Here is a 20,282-nt window from a genome sequence, read left to right as displayed (position 1 = left end):
CACCCGTGGATGATGGGGACTGCAGTCAGAGGCTGCATCAGTGAGTCCACAATGGGCAAGTTCAAGGTGGACTTTGTCTCTGGAGGGAAGAGGGACCACGTTGGCACCAGTGGCCTAGTTCAACACAGGCTACGCGTAATGGGTGCAGTGGTGCTTTCTGGTTTTTGCTGACTGGAGTCCTCCCTGGTCTCTTGTGATTCCCTTTGATGATGCAGTAAAACACCTCTGCTGCTCCAAAGGAGTTCCTGGGTCTTTGTTGAAGACAGGCAGTCGTCCCAGGTCTTTGGAGGCATAGCAGCTTGCAGGACAAGTCTACTTTGGTACAAATCAGCAAGAACAGGAGACAGGCCGGGAGGGCTGGGCCAAGTCAGGTGCTTCTTCCTCTGTCTTTGTTCTTGGGTATCCTTAGTTGGTCAGCAGGAATCTGATTTCCTGGTGCTGGGGCTCCCCTAAATACTGAATTTCGGAGTGTTTGGGGAGTGTAGGGTAGTAGCCAATGGGCTACTTACCCCTGGGTCACTACACCCCCTATATGACCACTTCCTGTGGGAAGTGGTCATAATCCTGTCCCAGAGTTCCTGACTCTGCCAACACAAAGATGGCAGATTTCTAAATGTTGTGTACACATCAGGCAGCTCACCTTATGGTAGAGACTGACCCAAGGGGTGGACACCTCTCTGAATACTAAATTTCCCACATGTCCGGGTGCCAAAAGGGCCCTGGGGTAGAGGGGGTGGGTCGGCATCTCTCCTTTGAGTGAAGCCAGATCTGCATACTAAGAGCAGTAGGCTTCTTTGAAGTCCCCTGCTTGGAATGCAGATTCGCTGGTCATCCTGTTGTGTGGGGTGTGTAAACACCTCTCCCAGAGAAGCAGGCTTTATTTCTGACCGCCAAAGAGACAGGGGGTGGGAAATCAGAGGCATGTCTGGTGGTGGCAGGCTGGCTAAAACTAGTCAGTCCACTTCTGGGTGCATGTATCAATAAAGCCATCATTGACATCAGTGAGGGTTTATTAATATGAGATGTTTGATACCAAACATCCCTATTGTTAGTGAAGCCATCATGTAGCTGGGGAACTTGTATTGACCAGTGTCCAGCACATGTACTTAAAATGGCTTCCCTGTTCACTCGCTATGCCTATTAATTGACAGACATAAGCGGGGGCATATCTGCTCTTGCACATATGCCCTCACATGTAACATAATGCACCCTGTCTTAGGGCTGTAAGGCCTGCTGTAGGGGTGACTTACATACTGCATGAAGTATTAGGGGACAGGGCACACAGGCTGTGTGTCACGTCGTGTTTTCACTTTTAGCTGCACCAAGAGATGCAGCCTGCAATGGCAGCCTGCATGCACTAGGCGAGGGGTCCCTAAGGGTGGCATAATACATGCTGCAGCCCTCTTTTGGACCCATGCTCTAGGTACCAGGGGTACCATTCACTAGAGACCTATGGGGGAGGGGGGTATCAAAGGTAGTGCCAACTGGGGAACAACTGCACAATTTTAGGGAAAGACATCTGGCACTAGGGACCGGATAAGCAGGAATCCATTGCACTTTCAGCCACAAAATGCATCAAATACCAGGCAAAAAGTGGGGGGTGACCATGTCAAAAAGGGGCACTTTCCTATAAGTGGGCATAACCCTGTTCCATAATTCCTAGTTCCACCAAAAACAAGATGGTTGAACCCTTCCTTCATAGAGTACATCAGGCTGAACACCCTAGGGGTGTGACTAGTCTGCTAGTGCAACACGCTTACCCACATAGGTAATTTGCCACCTGTCCTGGTGCTAAATGGGCCTCAGGGCACAGGGTGACATTCTTCCGGTGTGGGCAAGCCTGAGTCATATAACAAAGGTGGCAGAGGCTTTGAAGCCCCTTGCCTTGGTATTATGATTTACTAGCTATCCTGTTGGAGTAGGTGATGACACCTCCACAGCAGTCATTGTTTCTAGCCTCTGAGAGTGCGGGCTTACACCTCCAAGGGGACAGAAACATGTCTGTGGTGGCAGGCTAGTCGATACCAATCAGCCAGCACACTAGAGGACTAGTAGGTTTCAGGGGGCACTTCTAAGGTTCCCTCAGGGTGCATGTCATAATAAATCTAAGACTGGCATCAGTCTGGTTTTATTAAGATGAGGTGCTTGATACCAAATACCATAGGTTTCAGTAAAGCCATTATGTAACTTGTGATGTCCAGTGCCCAGTACATATCTTAAAATGGATTCCCTGTTCACTTGCAATATCTAGCAATAGAACTAGACATCATAGGGGCACATCTGCTCACGCAGATAGGCCCTCATGGATATTCTAATGCACCCTGCCTTAGGGCTCTTAAGGCCTTCTGTAGGGGGTGACTTACAAATAATACATGCAGTGCAAGTTGTAGGTTCACTCATGGCTTGCACCAGACTGTGAGCAATTTGTATGGGGCACTCTCAGGTTGGCACAAGACATGCTGCAGCCCTTAGGGGCCCTCTTTAGTACTCATGCGTGAAGTACCAGTGGCACTATTTACTAGGTTCATACAGGGTTGCTAAAGTCACACCACTTGTTTCACAATTGTTTAGGTTGTTTTTAGGGGAAGAACACTGGAGCTGGAGTCTGCTTAGCAGGCTTCAGTGCACTGCCTTGAGTCAAAAAACAGCATGTAGTAGTTCAAATGGGAGCACAGAATGGGAGATCTGCAAAGAAGTCCAGTTTACTACATACAGGCAATGTGTTATCCATTTTAGAAAAAGTGTCCCTAGGTAGGATTATTTCCCTTGCTTTTCCCAAGCCGTAGCCTCTATTCTACCACTGTATAAGGTTGAAAGATAGATTTGCTTCATTTCCTAGAGATACAGTATCTATGGTTTTCTGGGCTGTAACATGAACAGTCACAAAGTTTATACATTCAACATTTGCGCTTTATAGTTGAGGTGTTGAATATACATGGATCTGAATTAAGGCTGCTCTGTGTCAGTAATTATTGCTCGTTAACTTTCTAAGATTCTATGCTGTGATCCCTTTAATTAAGATACTGAAGAAGTTCACCTAAAAGAAGGCCTGAAGGAGCTGGTTCTGTTGGGTACTTAAGATCTTAGTTTTCAATATAAGATTATGAAACTGTCGAGATGTTGGTGTATCAGAATCAGAAAGTAAAACGTGAACTAGATGTGCTACTTATGCATGGAACTAGAAGAACTGCAAGCAATGGCCTTAGTGTTGTTTGTTTTAAGGAAATAGGCTTTCCCTTTGTGTTTCCCTGTGCACAAATCTGTTTATATAAAAAAAAAAAAAAAAACAATGCTTTTTTTTTTTTTATAGCCCAGGTAGCACCACTGTCAGGTGTGAAATGTTCCTTGATGCACCATGCCCCCAAGCTTTACAACTCAGTACGTTTCCTCTCTAATGAAGGCTCCTCCTGAACTGGAAGTCAAAGACCCAGCACATGGTGCCATTTGTAACAATGGTTCAGACAGTCATTGTAAACCCAGGCAGCAAGCCCACACCAGAATTTGCCTTTCCCAAGTGTGTCAGCTTACTACACCATTACAAAATAAACAGTCACCTTTGAAACTGAGAGAAGAGAGTTCACAGTAACCTCGGCCAAAGTCCTGAAGATAAAGGAAAGCATAAAGCATAGGATAAAAGGATGCCAATTGGCCAAAAATTGGATAACTTTCTTTCAGAAGAGGGAGGCAACATTTTCAGGTTTGTCTCACAATGCGGGCCTATAAATGGGGAGAAATGCGAGTACTTGAAGAACCCAGTCTGTGTTTGCCAATTTTGGGTGGCTGTTGGTGGTAGAATGGGCTGGGAGAGTGGGGTGGGGATGGTGGGGGATGGGGAGAAAGGACCAGGAAGAGCCTAAAAGCTCTAACACAAAACTAGATTGGGCCTTTTAAAAGGCAAGGTTGTCTGCATGTCTATGGCTGCAGGCAATTCTCTGCTAGCCAGGAAGAATAATTGTGTTTGGAAGCTCATGGCACCACACTTAAGCAATATAGCCATTCTTAAAAGTGTAAACATTGTACACTATATCATACCATTACACTGTACTACACTATACGACAGAACCTGAACACCATAAACAGCTATCACTGCCATCTGTGAATGTCATCTATCTCGTGCCAGTTATGAACTCTACACCACCTGCCAACAGTCAGCACTACAGCCACAGCTACAATGTCAGCATAACAGTTAACACAGCACAACATTAATTGTATGTCCACCGCTAACACTCTAATCAAAAGGAAGTAAACTACACAACACTTGCACACACAACCCACTTTGCCCAGCGTGAATACTGCTTCTCTATTGACGACCTGCCCTTAATGATGAATTGGTGGCCCTGAACTGGTTACACACTTGTTACTCGTTTGACATGAAAAAGAAGGGAAGTCCATGATACTCACCCGCACCTGAAGTCACAACAAAGCGCTGCAATCCTAGATACACATCCAAATTCTCTTGGAGCACTGAAAACTGAAGGTTAAAAAAATATGTCTTAGGGTAACCGATATAACAGATCAATTTGTGTTTTCTACAGTGTCATAAATGTAACTTTGCTAGCACCTCTTCAGAGCTTTAGTACATTGGTTACACAAACATGAGAATTAATGAACTGCGTTTCAGCAGACACCACTTTTCACAAGCCTAGCTGTATGTTACAGTAGCACAAAGCCCATTACTGCCATGTTTGTAAGCTTCCTGAAACCTCTTATTGCAAAAATGTACAGAAAGAACATGCCTTCAGACAGAGTAGATTTTTCCTTCTACAAACTCTCCCATGTTACTAAGTCTTTATCATCCATCCACCACCAAGATGGACAACAATGGCCATTTGGGTGCACTTGATTTGTTGTACGACGTTTATCATTCAATCTACAATATTATTTTCTATATAAACTTCTTCAGGTTTACTTATATTTTCACCTCACGCCCTTTATATTAAGTCTCAATATTCTGTAGTCATTTCAACCACTGCTTTGCCTGATTAGTAATTTGATTTCAGAAACTTGCATGGAGCCTGGCAAAGCCTACAAATAAAAAGGCCTAAACAACTGGATAGATACAGAAGTGTTAAAGAACATTTAAAAAAATTTTTTTACAGAATAGGTCTGCTAGAAGCATCCAATGGTGCAGCAAGATAAGGTGCCTCGGTTCTTTTAATCTAAACAAATTTCCCATACTAGATAACGATTCACAGACAGAATTTAAAGATGGAGCACTCAAGATAAGACTAACCTGTAGAATTAACCATAGTGCAATACTCTTTCAGTTCCAGTTTTTGTTGCGAATTTTGTTAATGACAAATTCTAGAATGTCTCGACCCATGTATTGTGTCTGAGATCCGTTTTTATACCTGCCTAGCCGGTGGCAATTTATGTGTGGAATTAAATTAAAAAGTAGCTTTAAAAAGCAACAATGCTATATATGCCTCCTTTTAAAAACTGCACTTCTTTCAAAAACGAGAAAAAAAGAGCTTCAATGTAAAAAAAAAAAAAAAAAAAAAAAAAAGACTCAACTCTTCCACTTTAAGTCAAAAAGGGGGGAGCAAAACTAAAATCACCTACAAAGAAGCCATTCCAAACAAGAGAGCTTCTAGGACTGCACAGCAGAGAAGATGAATGTGAGAAGTTTAAAGTATCATGTAATGTGGATTAGAAAAAAACCTAGCTATGAGCTGGGGTGGTATGAAAATAGGCATATGAATAAACAGGAAACCTGTTAAGAGAGGTTTGCTAAGTGTTATGGGGCACACTGGGGAGCGATTAATACTGTTAAATGGCCACTCCTTGTTAGAAAAAAAAATCGTTTCCCAGAAGCTCCCAGTGTAGAACATACACCAGCAGTTTACTGTATTCTCCATCTACAGCAACCTCTCACACGACAATGAACCGCAGCAGTGACTACAACTCTAACCCTTTTTGTAACTGTCAATCAGAGGTGAGCAGGGAGAAAGGAGAAGTCGCCTCTGCTTTGTCAAATCTTATGCTACTGTACACTCTTCAATTACTTCTGCCTGGGGGAAGAGGAGAAAGAGGAACTTGCCAGTCGGTTGAAACACGACTCACATGGTAGTAAGGGAAGCAAAATACTAAATAAAGATAACTGCCTCAACAGTTTTTTCTAACTTATTTTTTATGTTTTTCCATTTTTTTTTTTTCAATCGGAGAGAAAAGGGCATTATGGTCTGCACACGCTGTAATTTGTGCCACAGAAATCAAGTGACCCTTACTGCCAGCTCTAGAGGAATGGGTCGTCTGTTAACTCTCCCCAAATCCACTCCCATAACCCTCCACAGTTTGTCCAGAGCTGCAAGTATTTATAACCATCAAGTGATACTTACTAGTTCCACCATTCCAGACTGTCACAGTGTCCTCAAACATTTCTTGTTCCTTTAGTCCCCCTTTTTCGTGAAAAGGCTATGGTGTGCTATTAGAGAGAGTGGGTACTGCAAAAAGTGACTGACTCTCGAAAGAGGTGTAGACCTCCCAAGTTCCCAATGAGCTTCTCCATAGCAAGAATCAAACACAGTGTGTGGAACCGCTGGTGTAGTTAGCTGGGTTCTGGTTGTAGTACTCCACACTTTTTTGCCGGATGTCAGTGTGCTTAGACTGTAGCTCACTGGGATCCTGCTAACCAGGACCCCAGCGTCTGTGCTCTCTCCTCTAAATTTTGTTGGTGGTAAACATTTTACACCCACAATTGGTATACTGGTGCACCTATTTAAGTCCCGAGTATATGGTACTTAGGTATATATACGCCATTGGTACACCGGGGGTCCCCCATGGGCTGCAGCATGTATTGTGCCACCCATGGGAACCCATGCAAACTGTGTCTGCAGGCCTGCCATTGCAGCCTGTGTGAGATGGTGCATGCACCCTTTCACCACAAATATAAAGCTTGCCTTATATCCTAGTCACTGCACTTAGACACTGCAAGTCACCGCTCTGGTAGGCCCTTCAGCTCAAGGGCAAGGTGCAAGTCTTTAAGTGTGAGGGTACCCTTGCATGAGCAGGGTACCCCTACAAACCCCGGACTGCATTCCCTGGGCTTTGTAAGAGCAGGGAAGCCATTTTATGGCATGCAGTGAACACTGATCAAGACAAGTGGTCCATAATGGCTTCTCCAAACCTAGGCATGTTTGGCATCAAACATATAGGAATCATGCAACTACACCGACTCTAGTGCTAGTTGCATGATCCCCTGGACTCTGGGGGTTCCTTAGAAGATCCCACAGTTCTGCCTGTGCGGCCTTATGAGGTCTGGCTGCCAGGCCACGCTCCTGCTGACCCCAGACACTGATCTGCCCTCCGTTGGTGAGCCTGGCACAGGCAGGGGAAGGCAGAACAAAGGATTTCCTGCAAGGGAGAGGGGTGACCACCTCTCCCTGAGTATGAGGTGTCTAAGAGCTGGGGTGGGGTGGGGTGGCCTCTGAGCGCCACCAGACTAATCTGAAGGGCACATTTGGTGCCTTCCTTGCATAATCCAGTTTGCACCAGTTCAGGAACCCCACACAACTGCACAAAAGACAGAGGAGTGACCACCACCCTGTCCAGCTACTCACTTAGGGAGGTGCACAGAGCTCTGTCAGGCGGCCACTTGATTCTTCCATCTTGAAAACTAGATGGGCAGAGGCCCATGGGAGCATCCGACTGGTTAGGCCAGGTAAATGATGTGCCTGACCCCCTCTGATAAGTAGGTCAATTCAGAGTGACCAACCCCCTTTTAGGGTTACTTAAGGGCTCCCCAAAGGGTGGGTCCTCAGATTCATCAAGCAAGACTATACAGGGAACTCTCTGCAAGACATCTTCTGCTCCTGGCCGCTGGAACCACAGCTGATCTGCTTTGGAACTGAAACAACTGCTTCTGGTGGGAAGGCTCCCATTGCAACACTGTTTCTCCGGATTCTGCAACAACCAAGGCTGTGCACCTTCCTGGGTCACAAGACTCTGTTTACACCTGGAAGCACAAAGGAATCTCCCTTTTTAGAGAAGGAGTCACTCTCCTGCATCAGCAGGCACCTCAAGACAATGTTGACTAGCTGGTGTGGTCTGCTGTCCCACAAACATTGAAAAGCTCTGCATCACAGGTGGTGGGACTGTGCCCTCCTCTGGATCTTCCTCATCTTCTGACCAGCTTGGGAGACTGTGGGCCCCTACTCCCACCACTGGGATGGAACCCCTCTGAACCGCAACTGTTGCACTTACGATGGCTTGTTGACTCTTCCTATGGGAGATCTTCAGGCACCAAGAAGCCCCAGCCTCCAGCACTCTGCAACTCTAAGATCAACTCCTGTCCTGCAACTCCTGCAATGTGAAATGCGTTTTGTTGTGCTGCTGAGGCCTCCTTGTGACTCCCATTGTTAGTCTCCTGTGGGTCACTCGTGGGGATGCCAACAACTTCTGCTGGGCTTCCCATGTGCTGAGGGCCAGCCCTGACTCCCCCTCGAGGGTAGAGTCTCCTGGACCTTGCTGGTCCCCAAAACTCTGCAAATCCATCTTCAGCTCCTGCTTGCATTTGACAGTGCTTGTTGGTGATCTGGCTGGTCACTGACCCTTCTGCAATCCGGCGTCCGTTGAAGGCCAGCTTGTAGGCGACTCCTGGGATCTTCTGAAGCTTCTGGACCCCGCAGCTGGACTCATTCCTCCACCGGCATGCAGGAACTTCACCGCTAGGAGGGTGGGCATTGCCACCTGCACCACCTGGGCACTTCCGAGGGGGCTTGACTCTGTCCCCTTCCTTGTCAGGTCCTCCACGTCCGGAATCCATCCCTGGGTTCAGCCGGCCTGTTCCACTGGTCGTGGCAGCAGCTGGACAATCCAAAGCTTCCAATGACTTCAATGAGAGTCCCTTCTCCCCCTCTGCATCCGGGTCCCTGGTGTAGGTACTCCTGTCTTCTGGGTAACCCTGGGGGGGATGGTGGGGGTGGGGGGGTTGCAGTGTAACTCTCCAACCTTCAACTTGTCTGCTAGTTTCCTCAGGGTCCACTGGGAAGGGTCTTGGAACATACAAACTCCAACCACTACTTCCCTATGTTAGCCTATACAAAGACTGGGGTAGGTAACCCCTCTGCACCTGGTCGCTGGAGACACGTGCTGGTGTTTTCATCTATTCACAGCTCCGAGCTAACTACCCTACTCACCTTGGTTGAGTTGACTATTTCGCAATCCGCTTACTTAGTATATGGTGTGGCCCCCCCCCACAGGGCCCTGTACATTTTATGCCATTTCTGCTTGTGTATATATATTTTGTGTATATGCTGTGTGTAGATATCTCCAAATGGAGATTTACCTATGCTAGTTTAGTAGCAGTGCTGTATTAAAGAATCCTTTATTTTTGCAACACTTGTGTTTTTCTTTCTTGTGAGTAAGTTACTGTCTGGCTACTGGGGTATTACAAGTGCTTTACATTCCTCCTGGATAAGCTTTAGCTGCTCGGCTCAGCTACCCCTAGACAGTTTTTGCTACCTGGTCACCTATTCACTATCACTAAGCATTGCCTGAACTCAATATAGGTTGCCACACCATAGGTGTGCACCATAAACTGAGCCATCCTCCCACAGCAGGTATGCTAATGGGGGTTCTGCTTTTTTCCACTGCAATGTGGTCATGAACTTAGATGCTCCCAGACACTGCAAAAGCATATACCATCCTGCCTTAGAGATGCGGTCACTGTTTCCTGGATTCAAATACTCTTGGAATATAATGCAACTGGACGCCAATGTCCCTTGTGTTTCATTACCCCCAACCAGAACAACATAAGCTTTGGACAACCCCAAAATATATATGTGGTCTCGCCCTTCATACCACAGCCCATCCAACCATGTTTGTGAAGCTGCAGGCAACATGCAATGTGTTTTTATTGTAGTGTAATGCCAGTCATAAACTAATTCCTAATGTATCTTTGGGTTTTTCCAGCAGATACAGCTTTTGTAAATGTTTTCTTAAGTCTCATTCTTGAGAGGTGGAGGGGTGGTATTGGTGTCACAAGAGTTTTCCGCAGTTATATGTAGGATATTTTTTTTGGCTTCAAGGGCTTCTACGAGGAGTGTACATAATTTAGAGAACATCCCATTTGTTCCTATCAGTTTCCCCAACTATTTTATCAGCAATAAAAAAATATAGCTTGATTTGTCAGCATGGACTAAGCTAGGCAAAATCTTTCCAATCTCGCTACAAGAACTTAAGAGCAAATTGTGGCATCAGTATTAAGCAGAGCTACAGGCCTTTAAGAGGGGCACAACACATATTATGGGTTGCTGCCATGTTGGGCTTTAATTGCAATTATGGCTTCTCTCTTCTTAGAGGTAACCTCTTCATGTCCAACAATGTACTTAGAGTTTTTGAAGTCTGGGTAGTAGTAAAGTCCAATAGGTTTTGTAGAAACTATTCGTGAAGTAGTCTAGTCCCAGGGATTTGTTTTTCCCTCAAAGGGTTTTATTGTTTGTAAAATGTTTTCCTAGTTTGCTGGGCCAAGATCTTTGTGTAAACTGTGGGAACTCTGGGTACGTTGACTGCACTGAGATTGAATCTGTTGAGCTTGGTTGCACTTTACCCTGGAGTAAAGCAATTTGTAAAATTTTCTAAACTGTTCCAATTATTATCATCATTCTGGAAGGTTTCCCCTGTGGAGGTTTGGATTGTTTTAGTGTATTGCTTCTCTCTTTTCCCATTCAACTGTCTCACCAAGTTGGCTTCCACCTTGTTTTCAGCTACACACGAATGTTCTTTTGGACAAAATAAGGAGACTTCAGTTTTGTTAGTATGGATAGTCCTCAACTGCCCCTGATGTACACCAGTTTGCGCATATTATCCATAGAGGCGCTTTCTCTGTATTCTCTTTCAGCATCCTAAGCTCCTGTTATAAATTGCGCTGTTTCTGAGCTTATGGATTTGCACAATGAGCATGTTATTTTTACTCCTTAGCCACTGCTTTGAAAGCATCCAGACTGAGTTTTAATCTCTTTACAATCGCTGAACTTAAAATATTCTTTTGTTTAGCTATTGTAAGTTAAAAGTGGATGTATATACAGTGAGGAAAGTATCTTGCTCCCAAAAAGTGCAATCTGAGACCATGACCTGTGTAATGTCCAACCTATCAACAATAGGTGCCAGGGGGTTGCTTACCAGTATGAGGTCAAATAGTGTGTAGGGTGCTGTGGCAGTGAGAGAAATACCTATATTATCCCAAAGTCTGATATTTTCTTGACTATTGTAGTGACTGGGACTGAAAAAGTGGAAAGGCCACAATCTAAACTGCACTTATCACATCTCTATGGATTCTATTCTCAGCCCTTACCATATTTCAAATGTGTAAACATTTGAGCCAAGATAGTCATCTGCAAGTTGAGTGAACCACTTATTTCTATAGGGTAAAACTATAGTCTGAGAGGAGGCTTAATCCAAATTGTCTCCTTCCCTGACCTTGCTAGGATGCCCGTGGAGTCTCTGCCACAGTGCAGCTGAAGTTCCATGAGAATATTTTATGTTGAATCTATTTTCAGTCTACTCCTCCCTCTCTGTGGGACAGCAGTTTCAGGCTTTCTGCAGCCTCTTGTTTGTCAGTTAGATGGTGTATATCCCAAGCGTAATGAAAGACGTTTCCAAATGGATGTGACCATTAGGGGGGAAGATTTAAGTTTCTCAGTATCTTTAATAGATTAAAATAAGGCCTGCTGTTGCACAGTGGCTTGTGATATGTCTTGAATGAACTCTCCACATGACTTGCAAGATCCCTTTTTCAAGAAAATAATGTAATTTTGCTACAGTGTTCCAGATGGTGAACATTTTGGTTGACTTTCTTTGGGCCCACTCTGTCTAAGCAGTCTTTAGTTTGGTCCTCTCCCAATAGTGCAGAGAATACGTTTGACATAAATGTCAGTATATAAATTCCTTTGGCTCCTTCTGTCAGACCTCTCAGTTTTGATTTGCTCTTATTGCTCTATTTCCTAAGTCCTCTATTTTCACCAAATCCAAGTTTAGACTCACTCTCATTGCTTCCAACCTAGACTTGTGACTTGTTTTGGATGTTTTGACTGCATTCGAACTTTCACTTCTAGAATTTAGGGTCCTAGAGAATCAACACCCTTTCAAAGCAGGTCACTTTTGCAGTCTAGGGTTATTTTCAGGTCTTTGATACTCCTATTGATCTCTTTATTGAGTTCTTCTTTGAGATCTTGCCTGGTGACTCCGATGTCCATCTTTATAATGAACATCTTTGGCATGTTGGAGAGGATCAGAGATTTTTGTCACTGTTTGTGGAGGCTGAAAGCTTCACGGTGTGGGAGTACTGTGAAAGACCCCTTTGAGCCCTTTATTTTTGGCAGCATTCATATAGCCTACTTCTGTCCTTGTGTTAAAGGACAGTGACAGGTGAAGCGGTCTCCTCCTAATCTTTCTGACATATCTCCACATCCCAGTGCCCCTTTGACATTCTTATGGGAACATAAATGTCGTACAATGAGACTACTCCTGCTTCAATGACTGTTGAAAGTTAATCCATTCTTTCTCAGGGGGAAGGTACTTTATGATGTGTCTCCCCTGCGGTCCATCCACGGGTCAATGCCACCCTGAGGCACTAGCCATGTCTGCCGTAAGCAGGGGCCAGTCCCAACACAATGATCAGAGCTCTGCCCCAATGCCCCAGACATCAAGGAAATGCTGTCCCTGCAGCAGAGCACACCTCTCCCAGACGTTCCTCTGCCCCCATCACCCCCCCTCTCCCCTCCCCAACCAGGGCCCAGGAGTGTTTGAACCACTGGAGACTCAGCTTCACCAACAAAGACATACTGCAATCCTCATGTAGCCTCCTGTGAGGCTGCTGCAGTCTCATCTATGCCGGAAGGCCACAGCCACAATCCTGGACTCGGTTGACACTATGCAATAAGCTTGTCTTCCTAGAGCTGAAGAGAGCACGCCCTATCAGTTTCCGGCAGACAATTAATCTTTCCTCAAATTGCCCCCAGCAGTGGAGAATGTGATGGAGATGTGGCAATTCACTCTGATGTTGTAGATAAGCAATATTAAGCAACGTTGGGTGGGGTGAAGGGATTTATTATAAACCTGGGAATGTAGTAAGTGAACTGGAGGAACAGCAAAGGAGTGTACTTTATGTTTTGGGCACAAAGTATATTTTTTTATTCATAGTGTTTTTGTGAATCAGATATTTCAAAACATTACATGTTCTTCACAACATTAAAATGTTTTACATGGGACTATGAAGAGCACATATTACAGGAAATATATGGAAGGATAACTAATGAATTGCTTTGGTTATCAGGCAGGTGTAATTTGTTTTCTCAAGGTTTTTCAGAGATTTCACAATGCATGCGAACATTTGTGAAGGGGAAATGGTCACCTGGAAACTGTTCTTTTGCCAACCTCCCCTTCCTCCCTGTACAAAGCAGGGAGGAGAAGGGAAGGATTAACAAAGACCACCAACCTGAGAAAGGACACTAAATACCCTCACCTTTGGGAAATGTGAGGCAAATAAAACCCCTTCCCCATATGGGCAAGTTGTGGGGTGCCGTTTAAGGCTCATAATGCATGTTGCTGCCTTTGGCCAAGGTGCTGCAGGGACTAATACATCCACCATCCCCAATGCCAGGCAGGGGTCATAAGGCCACTGATACTCTCCACTTCCTGCCCGCCCCCCCCCCAACCTCCAGTCCTCACCATTGCGGATAACTGAGAGCAATGACTAATATCATCACCCACCTCAAGGTGGAGGGTTCTTAAAGTACCAAGGGCAGTGAAACCTGTTGCAGATCTCCTTCAGCATGGCTCCCAGTTCCTAGCTGTGAATGGGCCATATTATAAATGAAGTGTACCTCAAACATTATAAGTGTTGTACACCTACAGCGTCTCATGCCACGAACAGATGTACACTGGGTAAGTGACATTTTCCGTTCGATGGCATGTGTAGCTGCAGATACACATGCTGTGCATAGACTAGTAAGCAGTAATCTCCCCAAAAGCGGTGGCTTAGCCTGTAGGAGTTGAAGTTGTCTGAAATAATGTTCGTAATACAGCCTGTCCTACTGTGGCTTGTTGTGTTGTAAACACATCTACACAGTAATGTTGTGTGAATGTATGAGGCGTAGACCATGTGGCTGCCTTACACATTTCTGTCATAGGTATATTCCCTAGAAAAGCCATTGTGGCGCCTAACGTATGTAAGGCTCTTTCGGCTACTAAGTCTGGTTGTGGAAAGAAGACTGGGAGTTCCACTGTTTGGTTTAGGTGGAATGGTGATATAACCTTTGGTAAGAATTTATACGGAGAACCACTTTATGTTTATGTATTTGTATAAAGGGTTCTTGTATAGTAAATGCTTGTATTTCACTTACTCTTCTAAGAGATGTGATAGCTATTAGGAAGGCTACCTTCCAAGTTAAGTATTGCATTTCACAAGAGTGCATGGGTTCAAATGGTGGTCCCATGAGCCGTGTTAATACAATATTGAGGTTCCACAAAGGTACTGGTGGTGTTCTCGGGGGTATGATTCTCTTTAATCCCTCCATAAATGCTTTGATAACTGGGATTCTAAAAAGCGATGTTGAATGTCTAATCTGCATATAGGCAGATATTGCTGTGAGATGTATTTTAATAGAAGAGAATGCTAGTTTAGATTTTTGGAAGCGTAAAAAGTAACTTACAATGTTTTTTGCGGAAGCATGTAGTGGTTGAATTTGATTATTGTGGCAGCAGTAAACAAATCTTTTCCATGTGTTTGCATAACAATGTCTTGTAGTAGGTTTCCTAGCTTGTTTAATGACCTCCATACATTCTTGTGTAAGGTCTAAGTGTCCAAATTCTAAGACTTCAGGAGCCAGATTGCTAGGTTGAGCGATGCTGGATTGGGGTGTCTGATCTGTTGTTTGTGTTGTGTTAACAGATCTGGTCTGTTTGGGAGTTTGACGTGAGGTACTACTGAGAAGTCCAACAGTATGGTGTACGACGGTTGGCAAGCCCACGTTGGTGGTATGAGTATTAGTTTGAGTTTGTTTTGACTCAGTTTGTTGACTAAGAAAGGAATGAGTGGGAGAGGGGGGAAAGCGTAAGCAAATATCCCTGACCAATTGATCCATCGAGCATTGCCCTTGGACTGAGGGTGTGGGTACCTGGATGCAAAGTTTTGACATTTTGCGTTTTGTTGCAAACAGATCTATGTCTGGTGTTCCCCAGTGGTAAAAGTATTCTTGTAGAATCTGGGGATGTATTTCCCACTCATGAGTTTGCTGGTGATCTCGACTGAGATTGTCGGCTAACTGATTGTGAATGCCTGGTATATATTGCGCAATCAGGCGAATGTTGTTGTGAATTGCCCAATGCCAAATTTTTTGTGCTAGGAGGCATAGTTGTGACGAGTGTGTCCCCCCCTGTTTGTTTAGATAGTACATTGTTGTCATATTGTCTGTCTTGACAAGAATGTGTTTGTGGACTAGAAGGGGTTGAAAGGCTTTTAGTGCTAGCAGTTCTAAGTGATTTATGTGTAGTTGTTTTTGTTGATTGTCCTATTGTCCTTGTATATTGTGATTGTTGAGGTGTGCTCCCCACCCAATCATCAAAGCCTCTGTTGTGAGAATGGTGTGAGGCACCAGGTCTTGAAATGGCTGCCATTTGTTTAAATTTACAGGGTTCCACCATTGAAGCGAAAAGTGTGTTTGGCGGTCTATCAACACTAGATTCTGAAGTTGACCCTGTGCCTGCGTCCTTTGTTTTGCTAGACACTGCTGTAAAGGCGGCATGTGTAGCCGTGCGTTTGGGACAATGGCGATGCATGATGCTATCATGCCTAGGAGCTTCATGACAAATCTGACTGTGTACTGGTGATTTGGTTGTACGTTTGACACCAAAGTTTGAAATGATTGAACTCTCTGTGGGCTTGGAGTGGCAATTGCTTTTTGTGTGTTGAGTGTTGCTCCCAAGTATTGTTGTAGTTGGGATGGTTGCAAGTGAGATTTTTGGTAATTTATAGAGAAGCCTAGTCTGTGTAGTGTATCTATTACATACTGTGTGTGATTTTGACACTGGTGTCGAGTGTTGGCTTTTATTAGCCAATCGTAGAGATATGGGAATACGTGCATGTGATGTCTCCTTATATGAGCTGCTACTACAGCGAGGCATTTTGTAAATACCCTAGGTGCTGTTGTTATCCCGAAGGGCAGTACCTTGAATTGAAAATGTTTGCCCTGTATGACAAATCTGAGGTATTTTCTGTGAGATGGATGGATGGGTATATGGAAATACGCATCTTTTAGATCCAGTGTTGCCATGTTTTCTCCATGTTTCAGTAAAGGAACTACATCTTGTAGTGTGACCATGTGGAAATGTTCTGATTTGATGAAAAGGTTTAATGTCCTGAGATCTAAAATTGGCCTTAGTGTTTTGTCTTTTTTGGGAATAAGGAAATATAGAGAATAAACCCCTGTTCCTTTTTGGTGGTGTGGTACTAGTTCTAAGGCCTGTTTTGTTAATAGTGCTTGAACCTCTATCTGTAATAGTTCTAGATGTTGTGCCAACAGTTTGTGTGCTTTTGGGGGAACATCTGGAGGGAAATGTGTGAAATCTATGCAGTAACCATGTTGGATAATTGACAGAACCCAAGTGTCCGTGGTTATGTCTGACCAATGTTTGAGGTAAAGTGTTAATCTTCCCCCTACTGGTGATGTGTGTTGGGGAAGTGTGACATTGGAGTCACTGTTTGTTGCTGGGGGCCTGCTTGGTAGGATGAAACTTTCCCCTTGATCTTGGGAATTGTCCCCTGAATGATCCGCAAATCCCCCATCTCTGGTATTGGGACTGGTAGGTGGGTTTTGCTTGAGAGGTGGATGCCTCTGAAGGTTGCTGTCTAAAACCTCCCCTAAATTGTGGTTTTCTAAATGTCCCTCTACACTGGGAAGAGTAGAGTGCGCCCATGGCTTTGGCCGTGTCAGTGTCTTTCTTCATCTTTTTGATGGCTGTGTCCACTTCCGGCCCAAACAGTTGCTGCTGATTAAAAGGCATGTTTAATACTGCCTGCTGTATTTCAGGTTTGAATCCTGAGCTTCGTAACCAAGCATGTCTCCGGATTGTGACTGCCATGTTTACAGTTCTTGCGGCAGTGTCAGCGGAGTCCAGTGCCAAACTAATCTGATTGTTGCAGATGGCTTGCCCTTCCTCTACTACTTGTTGAGCCCATTTCTGAAACTCTTTAGGTAGATGCTGAATGATGTCACTCATTTCATCCCAGTGAGCTCGGTCGTAACGAGCGAGGAGAGCCTGCGAATTTGCAATACGCCATTGGTTGGCAGCTTGCGACGCCACTCTCTTTCCTGCAGCATCAAACTTGCGACTTTCTTTATCAAGAGGTGGTGCATCTCCTGATGATTGCGAGTTTGCACGTTTCCTTGCAGCACCAACCACTACAGAGTCCGGTGGGAGCTGCTGCGTAATGAACACTGGGTCCGACGGGGGTGGTTTGTACTTTTTTTCCACCCTCGGAGTGATGGCTCTTCCCTTAACCAGCTCTTGAAACACTTGTTGTGCATGCTTAAGCATGCCTGGTAGCATAGGCAGACTTTGGTATGACACATGCGTGGAAGCCAAGGTATTGAAGAGGAAGTCATCTTCCAATGGTTCCGAATGCATACTGACATTATGGAATGTCGCAACCCTGGCCAAGACTTGGGAATAGGAGGTGCTATCCTCTGGTGGAGATGGTTTTGATGGGTAACACTCAGGGCTATTGTCCGAGACAGGGGGATCGTAGAGGTCCCATGGATCTACATCATCCTGTGTTTGCACAGTATGTGTGGGTGACTGTGCAGTGGGCGTGCCAATTGGTGACCCTGTCCTTTGTGGCGAATGTGGTGGTGATATTTCTGGAGAAAAATGGCGAGTTGGTGATTTCTCTCTAGCCACTTTAGCTCTTGGCTGATCAGTCTCTGTTTGTGGTTGAAAAGCCAACTTTCTCTTAAATTTGAGAGGAGGGCAGTTTGAATCTTTCCATTATCCTTATGGATCTGTATTCTTGCTTGAGTTTGACCAAACTCTTCCAGCTCCTCTTCAAACCTGTGCCTCTCCTTCAGTTGTTTGGAGAGCCCATGTTCCTCTGTATAAGAGGTCTTTTTCGTCTCCGAAGCCGGTTTTCTCGTCACCGAAATGCCCATGGTGATGGTTGGCCTCGGCTCCGAAAGGCTCTTTCGAGGCTTAGTGGCTTTTTTCGACACGCTGTTTCTCAGCTCGAGTCGGAAGACTTCGGCACGATTTTGGCCTTCTTCGGTGCCGAAGGTGTTGCTTGGTCACCGCTTTTTTTTTAATGAGTCGAGCCATGGCCTTCAGGCAGTGGCATCCCGAGGCCTTTTGTTTTTTCGGCTGACTTTGGGGTTGGGTCGGGGCAGGCCTACTCACTTTTTGGCCCGCTTTCGGCAGTCGGTCTCCGTCGGAGTTGTCCAATTCCGATCCCTGGATGGATAATAGCCATCTCCTCCTCTTCGACGTCGAGGTGTTGCGACGATTTCGACACCATCTGCATGCGTCTCGCCCTCTGATCTCTTAAGGTCTTTTTCGACCCAAAGGCCTTGCAGGCCTCGCAAGTATCCTCTCAGTTCTCCGGTGACAGACACAGATTACAGACCCGATGCTGGTCTTTGTATGGATACTTAGCGTGGCACGTCGGACAGAAACGTAAGGGGGTCCGGTCCATGAGGATTCGACAACGGGTGTGGTCGGGCTGACCAGGCCTCGGCTGGGCGCGGAAGTCCCGAAGGGCCACTGAAGCGCTTGTCTCGTCGGTGTCGATGTATCGATAGAAGATCTTTCCCGAACACAACAATACTGACGGTTTTTCGATGATTTTCTAAGTTTCCCGATTCGAATTACGGAGCGAAGAGGAACACGTCCGAACCCGATGGCGGAAAGAAAACAATCTAAGATGGAGTCAACGCCCATGCGAAATGGAGCCGAAAGGGAGGAGTCACTCGGTCCTGTGACTCGAAAAGACTTCTTCGAAGAAAAACAACTTGTAACACTCCGAGCCCAACACTAGATGGCAGGAACAGTGACCAAATCCTTTTTTGGCAAAATGTTTCCAAGACATTAACTGAGAAATTAAATGTTAACCCCTTCTGTGCCGCGGACGTAATGGTTACGTCCTGCGGCACAGTGCTCCTGTGCCAAGGATGTAACCATTACGTCCTCGGCACGGAGTCCGGAGAGAGCGCTAGCGCTCCCTCCATGGGGTTCCCCCCCAAGGTAGGTATGGAAGACGAAGACCTTCCCCTTCCACCCCCACCCCCGTAATGACCTCATTACCCACTGCCGGTCGCACTGGAAGCCATTTGCTTCCAGTGCGATCACAGGAGAAACAGGTATGTTTCTCCTCCGGCGGGTGGGGGGTTTGGGCCAAAGAGGCACCGGGGGAAAGGAAAGGCTTTTCCTTTCCCCCGGTGTCTCTGAGCAGGAATGCCCACTAGACGCCAGGGATTTTTTAATTTTTTATTTTGATTGAAATGTTTGTGTGTGGGAGCGGCCCCTTGGGCAAGGGTCGCTCACTTTTGGGGGCATGTTTATGTTGGACATTTGCAGATCGGCCTATTATTTTTAGGCCGATCTGCCCCCAAGGGAGGCAGAATCCACTAGACGCCAGGGATTTTAATTTTTAAAAAAATATTTTTAAAATGTTTGTATTTGGGAGCGGCCCCTTGGGCAAGGGTTGCTCCCTTTTGGGGGCATGTTTATTGTGGCCATTTCTGCCTCCCTTAGGGGCAAATCGGCCTATTATTTTTAGGTCGATCTGCCCCCAAGGGGGGCAGAATCCACAAGACACCAGGGATTTTATTTTTTTTGTTCTAGAAAATGTTTACATGTTTGGGAGCGGCACCTTGGGCAAGGGTCGCTCCCTTTTGGGGGCATGTTTATTGTGGCCATTTCTGCCCCCAAGGGGGGCAGAATCCATTAGACGCCAAGGATTTTTTTATTTATTTAATTTGAAATGTTTTGCATTGGGGAGCGGCCCCTTGGGCAAGGGTCGCTCCCATTTGGGGGCATGTTTCTTGTGGCCGTTTCTGCCCCCCTTAGGGGCAGATCGGCCTATTATTTTTAGGCTGATCTGCCCCCAAGGGGGGCAGAAGCCACTTAGACACCAGGGATAGTGTGTGTGTGTGTGTGTGTGTTAGTGGAGGGGGGGGGCAACCCCTTGGGCAAGGGTCGCCCCCCTTTGGGGGCACATGTACCAAGGCAATTTCTGCCCCCCTTGGGGACAGATCGGCCTATTATTTTAAGGCTCATCTGCCCCCAAAGGGGGC

The 20,282-nt window shown here is 45.6% G+C and overlaps 1 protein-coding gene across 3 annotated transcripts in view; it reads right to left on the bottom strand.

The window, feature by feature from the left end:
• Positions 1–20,282, bottom strand: part of XPO6 (exportin 6) — a 621,317-nt gene that overhangs the window by 334,920 nt on the left and 266,115 nt on the right. For all 3 annotated transcript variants that reach the window (XM_069210348.1, XM_069210346.1, XM_069210347.1), the window contains one exon: positions 4,402–4,471. In XM_069210348.1, the coding sequence (XP_069066449.1) occupies positions 4,402–4,471 (70 nt within the window). The remainder of the gene's footprint in view (positions 1–4,401; positions 4,472–20,282) is intronic.

Source organism: Pleurodeles waltl, chromosome 10 (assembly GCF_031143425.1).
Source record: "Pleurodeles waltl isolate 20211129_DDA chromosome 10, aPleWal1.hap1.20221129, whole genome shotgun sequence".
NCBI classification, from domain to species: Eukaryota; Metazoa; Chordata; class Amphibia; order Caudata; family Salamandridae; genus Pleurodeles; species Pleurodeles waltl.
This window is presented reverse-complemented; position numbering and strand designations above follow the sequence as displayed.